This window comes from Vanellus vanellus (genome assembly GCF_965231255.1).
Source record: "Vanellus vanellus genome assembly, chromosome: 1".
Taxonomy (NCBI): Eukaryota; Metazoa; Chordata; class Aves; order Charadriiformes; family Charadriidae; genus Vanellus; species Vanellus vanellus.
In genome coordinates, this window is record NC_138905.1 from 174,604,394 (window position 1) to 174,610,393 (window position 6,000).

The 6,000-nt window shown below is 50.6% G+C and overlaps 1 protein-coding gene across 2 annotated transcripts in view; it reads right to left on the reverse strand.

Moving 5' to 3' along the window:
- The window catches only part of SLAIN1 (SLAIN motif family member 1), a gene marked incomplete at both ends in the record, with an annotated part of 54,413 nt that extends 51,303 nt beyond the window's left edge, over positions 1-3,110 (reverse strand). For both annotated transcript variants that reach the window (XM_082486120.1, XM_082486119.1), the window contains one exon: positions 2,617-3,110. In XM_082486120.1, coding sequence (XP_082342246.1) covers positions 2,617-3,110 — 494 coding nt within the window. The remainder of the gene's footprint in view (positions 1-2,616) is intronic.
- Positions 3,111-6,000: the final 2,890 nt, after the last annotated feature.

A 6,000-nucleotide genomic window follows, 5' to 3' on the forward strand; every position in this document is an offset into this window, starting at 1 on the left:
TCAGATGGTCAAGCACAGTAGGAAGCCAGGTATCAAAGCTGATTTCACAGGGACATTCTTGAAGATGGGATCTGCGTTGCTGCTGTCGCCTTTGCAGATTAGGGGACAGAAGCAGACAACGGTTCACCTGGGAGAGTGCAGATCTCCTGGGAAGGGAACTGTTTTTGGCTGCTAGAGATGGCTCGCAGCTCCTTGGCCCAACCACTTCTGATCGATGGGGCTGTAGACAGTCAGAGGCACATTCTCAGGCACCAGCAAAAGACTCTATTGGCTGCAAAGGAATCTGGCCTGCACGCAGGGGGTGCAAAAAGCAAAACAAAAAAAAAAAAAAAAAAGAAAAAAAAGACTGAGCTCCTCAGGGGACCACTAACAGGTAGCAGCCTTTCACCTTCAGGGTTTTGGCTCAACAGCTACCCAAGTGCCCCCAAGAGCAACTGTTCTCCCATATCTGCTCATTTTTTTTTTCCCCCCAGAGAAGTCAATCAGCACTCTATCCAGCTCACAAGGAATAAATATCCTCAACTGTGATTGCTATCTCTCCTGGCAACCCCAGCAGAGATCAACTATTGAATTTCTCTGAGAAGAGGACTCATTTCCCCTGACTTCCTGCAGTGCCTCACTACACATTTAAAAAAATGTCACTGAGAAAAACGAAACAGAAAAAGAAGCTTTCAGCTTTCCTGTTAACCTGCGTAAGTGCTTCGAGAGCTAAATATCTGACTGATGAAGTGATCAGGCATTTGTGTAAAAAAGCTGAACAGCAAAAAAAGGTTTGACTTGTCTGCAAGGATGCTAATTCTATGTTTCTTTCTAACTCCAGTTAAAAAAAAAAAAAAGCAAAGGTATTTAAAGCCTAAAATTACTAATCAACAACTAGGATATGTACTGGTCTTCAGCTTTCCAGATAGCAGTTTGCTTTGAAGACTGACATTACAAAAAAGCTCCAAGCAGCTGCCATCACACAGCGGACCTTTCATGGACAGCAACAGAGATTTAGCCTTGAACTAAAAGTTCAACAGCTAAACCAACTCACTCTTAGTGGAATAAAGCTGTTAACAAATCCCTGTTACCAAATTCTTCCTGTAGACACATATGTGTGTGTGACATGCAGGTAAGTTTTGGCCCCCAAAATGCACTTAGGATTGCTACCAGAGGGCAAATCAAATAGGAAATTTTACTAAGGCACATAAAATAATGATGCCTTTCTACCGCCCCGAAATGTAAACAGGGAAGACATTTTGTTTAACAGTATGGGATCAAACAAATCTGAAATTCCATAATGCAAAGGAAAGTTAGGACCAATGTGAAATTCGATTCAAGTCCAGATCGACAACCCCAAAACAGCCCTGTGCAGACTAACAGTACACACAATGGAACAACACACTGACAAAAATTTCCATACAATTTGCTGATGATTCTCAAAAGCAATTTTCTGAAACCGCAGCACAGTATTATTTGTACCACAAATTACACAAAACTGTCATTCAAAATATTTATAATATTTGGATTCATTTTTAAAGCCATCTTCTGCCACCAAAAATAAGGATGTTTACATGCACCTCAGCTGCATTATACAATTTTATTCTCAGCTGATGTAAACTTCAGCTCGATTTAAAAAACCAACCGCATAAAAAACTACATTGAAGCTTTGACAGATACTTATTTAGATAGAGATGGTATATATTTTATTACTGACACTAAACCAACTGAGCATCAATTATGTTTAACATGCTTTGGCACCCAATGACTTCCATAGTACTCCAGCAGTAGCCCTACGACGTTCGTCCACATTGCCCAGACAAGTTTTGAGGGACTGAGGGACCAGGCTCGCTTGTTTATTTCTATCTTCAGCCCATAATTCCCCCTTCCACCTCTTTTTAAGCGAGCATAATCGTTCCTCTAGGTCGATTTTATTTTCTGCCTTACTCATTCCCTATTCATTTCCTCTTTATTCAATTTACCCGCACCCAACCCGTGCCTTTTGGAGCTCGGGGGGGGACGCTTAAGATACACGATGGACCATTTAGATCGACGTCTAAAAGACAAAAAGCCCTCCCCAAAATCCCTGAGGATGGGAGACAAGCGGGCAGCCGCTTGTAGGATGGGGAGGCAGCGCTGCTCAGATAAAGGCTTCCCCGCAACAATCCCGCTATTTTTAATTCCTTATGTAAACAGGAGGCCGAAACGAGGCTGAGACCTCAAATTAAGAGGGAGACGAGCTTTCCTCACCGGGAAGACAAGGAGCACGAAACCACCCCTCTCCCCCGCCGAAGGGGCGACCCCCGGGGCTGGGTACAGCCCCCACCTCAGCCCCATCCCGCACAGGCCCCTTCGCTCGGGAGGCTTAACCGCACTGGAGACACATTTTAGGAGCGGGGGTAAAACAAACAAAAAAAAAAAAGGGCAGATTTAAGTTTAAGCAGGCCGAGAGATCAAGCGGATTTGGGGGCTAACGCTAACCAGCGCCTAGAGAGCACCCGCGGGGCGAGGGCTGAGGGAGGCGGCGGGCGCCGCCGGCCCGGCCGGGGACCGGGGGACGGGGCGACAACACCGAACGGACAGACCCCTGGGCCCGGGGAAGGAGAGGGGGGCACAGCCGACCCGAGCCGCACCTACCACGTATCCTCGTCCTGTCCGCAGCTGCCCTCCTCCAGCTCCAGCACCGCCACCTCGTCCAGCACCGTGGCGGCCGCCGCCGGGCCGCCGCAGCCTTCTTGCCCCCCTCCACCGCCGCCGGCGGGGGGCGAGGGCTTGAAATAGGCGAGGGGCTCCGGCGGGCCCAGGGCGGCGGCGCACAGCAGGGTGGGCACCGGGCTGGGCATGCACGGCGCTGCCCCGCCGCCCGCCACCGAGGGAGGGCTGGCGGGGCGCAGCCCGGCGGAGGCCGGCGGCGGGGCCAGCAGCAGGTGCGGGCTGGGCGGGCGGGCGGAGACCACCGCGGCGGCCGCGGCGGCGGCGGCGGCGCGGGTGCGGAGCTGCTCGTTTTGCTTCTCCAGCTTCCGCACCAGCTCCTGAAGCTTCTTCACCTCCAGCTCGGCGCTGACGCCGGGGCCGGCGCCGCTGCCTTTCACCTCCGCCATCATCGCCGGCTTCAGCAAGGCTGCCTCCATCCTGAGGAACCGCCGCCGCGGCCACCACCGCCGCCGGTACCTGCTCCGCCGCGCCGCCGGAGGGCAGCGCCCCGGCCCCCGCGGGAGGCGGGAGCGCCGTTGGCCGCCGCGCTGAGGGGGAGGGAGGGGGGACCCGGCCCTGCGCTTGGCCGCCGCCGCTCTCACACCGCCCGTCAGCGGCGAAGAGGAGGAGGAGGCGGAGGGTGGGATCCCCTCCCACTCCGGCAACCGGAGAGCCACGCACACGGCGGGAACAAAGAGCCGCCCGGCGGCTCCCCCGACCGACCGTCCGTCCTCCCCGGGGGTGGTGGGAGGGGGGAGGCGGGGGAGCCCCGGGGGTGGCGGGGGGGGGCTTTAAATAAAGGTGGTGTTCCTGTTCCCCCCCCCCCCCCCGTCCGTCCGTCCGCCTCTCCCGCCCCAGCCGCGGGTTGGGTCCGGGCCAGGGCGCCGCTCGGCTCGGCAGGCGCGTAATGAGAGCCTGGTGGTGCCGGGGCTGTAATTATGCAGATTGCAAGTGTGATGGGAATGGGAATAGGGAACGGCGAGTTAGAGGCTTTGTTGGGCTTGAAAGGGGCGAATTCAGGCAAAAGCCGGCGTTCCTGGGGTCGAAACGCAGTGGTTCGAGGAGTTTTGCTCCATAGCGAGGAAGGGGACGTATGTTGATGCGTTGCTGGCGAGGCAAGGGGACTGAGCCAGGCGTAGCAGAAAACTGCGTAATGACATAACTGCGTATGTATAGGAGAGCCCCTGAGATGAAAGGTGCCCTTGTATTGAAATGTCTTGCTTTAACACGGTCCAGATATCTTAGATAGATGGGTTTGTAACCTTCAAGTCTTTGCTTGAGAGAGGGATGAACGACGTTCACTCATGGTTGTGTTTTTACATTGTCCTTCGTTGCTCGGTACTGAAAGGCTGAGGGACTTGGGTCTTTTTAGTGTGGAGACGAGAAGACTGATTAAGGATCTTATCAACGCTTATAAATACTTAAAGAGAGGGTGCCAGGAGGATGCGACCAGTATTTTTTCACTGGTGCCCAGTGATAGGACAAGAGGTAACAGGGCACAAACTTGAACGTAGGAAGTTCCATCTAAACATAAGGAGGAACTTCTTTGCTTTGAGGGTGGCAGAGCACTGGAACAGGCTGCCCAGAGAGGTGGGGGAGCCTCCCACTCTGGAGACATTCAAAACCAGCCTGGATGCCGTCCTGTGCAACTTGCTGTAAGTGTCCCTGCTCTGGCAGGGGGATTGGACTAGTTTATCTCCAGAGGTCCCTTCCAACCCTGACCATTCTGTGATTCTGTGAAACCACTGCTTGTTTCCCCTCCTCCCACCCAGCAGGTGGGCAGAGTCAGTGTTGCCCAAGGCAGCTCAGCCACCACACAGCCCTCTTCAGGTTTGTTTCCCCCAGCTACAATTACAGGGGACAACCTCTGAAGTCACCATCGCAAAGCCTCTGAAGCTCTGATATGAAATAGGGAGCAAATCTCTGGGAAGTGTGTTAGGTTGCTCAGCCAGCCGCTAATAATAGCTATCAGTCGGTCGCTACCCAATTCTCCAGCATCAGCTTTGGGCAGAGGAGTAGCAGTATGAGCCACTGCTGTCTTCACCGTGCTTCATCACCGTTGCAGGTTTCTTACATAAGGAGGTTCAGGCACTAATTCTCCATTCAGGGCATAAGTCAACTTTGAAATCATCCAGGCTGTCTCAGTTTTCTCTCTGGAAACTTTCTTCTGCACGTGCATAGAACAACAGCACTATTGTTTGTCAGTCTTTTAAGCATTCTCACAAGGGCAAATAATAACAACTGGTACTACAAGAATGGCTGGAACGGAAGCTACAGCACAGCACAAAGCACTGACTTCCAGATAATGTAACTTTTATCACTGAGGAGAATAAACGTAGCCCCCAGTGTACTAGATTGCAACCAGATAGTGCTTAATCCGAAACTTTTGTTTGGTCTCTTCCGTCTCTTTGGAAGAAAGAAGTGGAAAAATGCTGAGAGGGTAAAAACCGCCTGGCCCCAATTCTGCCATGCATTATTAGAGTGAGTAACATAATCCAGTTTTCACTACTACAGATAGCTGTAATCTTTATTCCCATAAGTAAAAGAAGAATTGAGTTGCTACGTGCTTAGCCCCAGGCAAAAGGCATACATCTCAGGTTGTTATCACTAATAATGGTACTAGCCTTAATTCTTAGAAATGTATATGCTAATCCAGTAAGATTGTAAAGTGATAAAAAAAAAGATAATTGGCAGCATATGCAATACAGAGTTTATTAGACATTGGTAATACACAATGAAAAAAAGCCAAAAAGAAGTTTACGATAATGTCAGTGCTGGATAATGCATTAAGGCAGAGGAAATACTCGGAAGAGATTCAAAATGGAAGAATTACTTTTTCCTCTTTGAACCAGGCAAGCAAAATTATTTAGTTGGCCAGCAAAAAAACCCAGGAAATGAGTGTCTGATTTTTTTCAATTGCCAGAACATGAACATGACAGTGAGGTCAGGATATTTCATCAATAAAAAAGAAAATCTAATGCAGACACCAGTTTGGAGATACATCAGGAGACACATTTGGAGACGCACTACAGCATGTGTCATCATGGCACAGGATCTTATGAGTCACCATGGAAATGCTTGTCCTCACTTACGAGTAAAAGTAGTTGCAAATTTTCAACTGCCTTCTACTGTTGGTGCTGCCCACACAAATGTTGCCTGCAAACACTTTTTTTGGGCCGAGTTCCCAAGGAGAAAAACTTAGGACTGAGCATTGTGCCTTAGTACGGGTACAAAAGCTTTTCCAGGCAGTTCAGATCAATTGATCAGAGGCAGGATCAGGCTCATTACATCTTGTCCCCCCCAAAAATGGTCCAGAAGGTTGGCTCT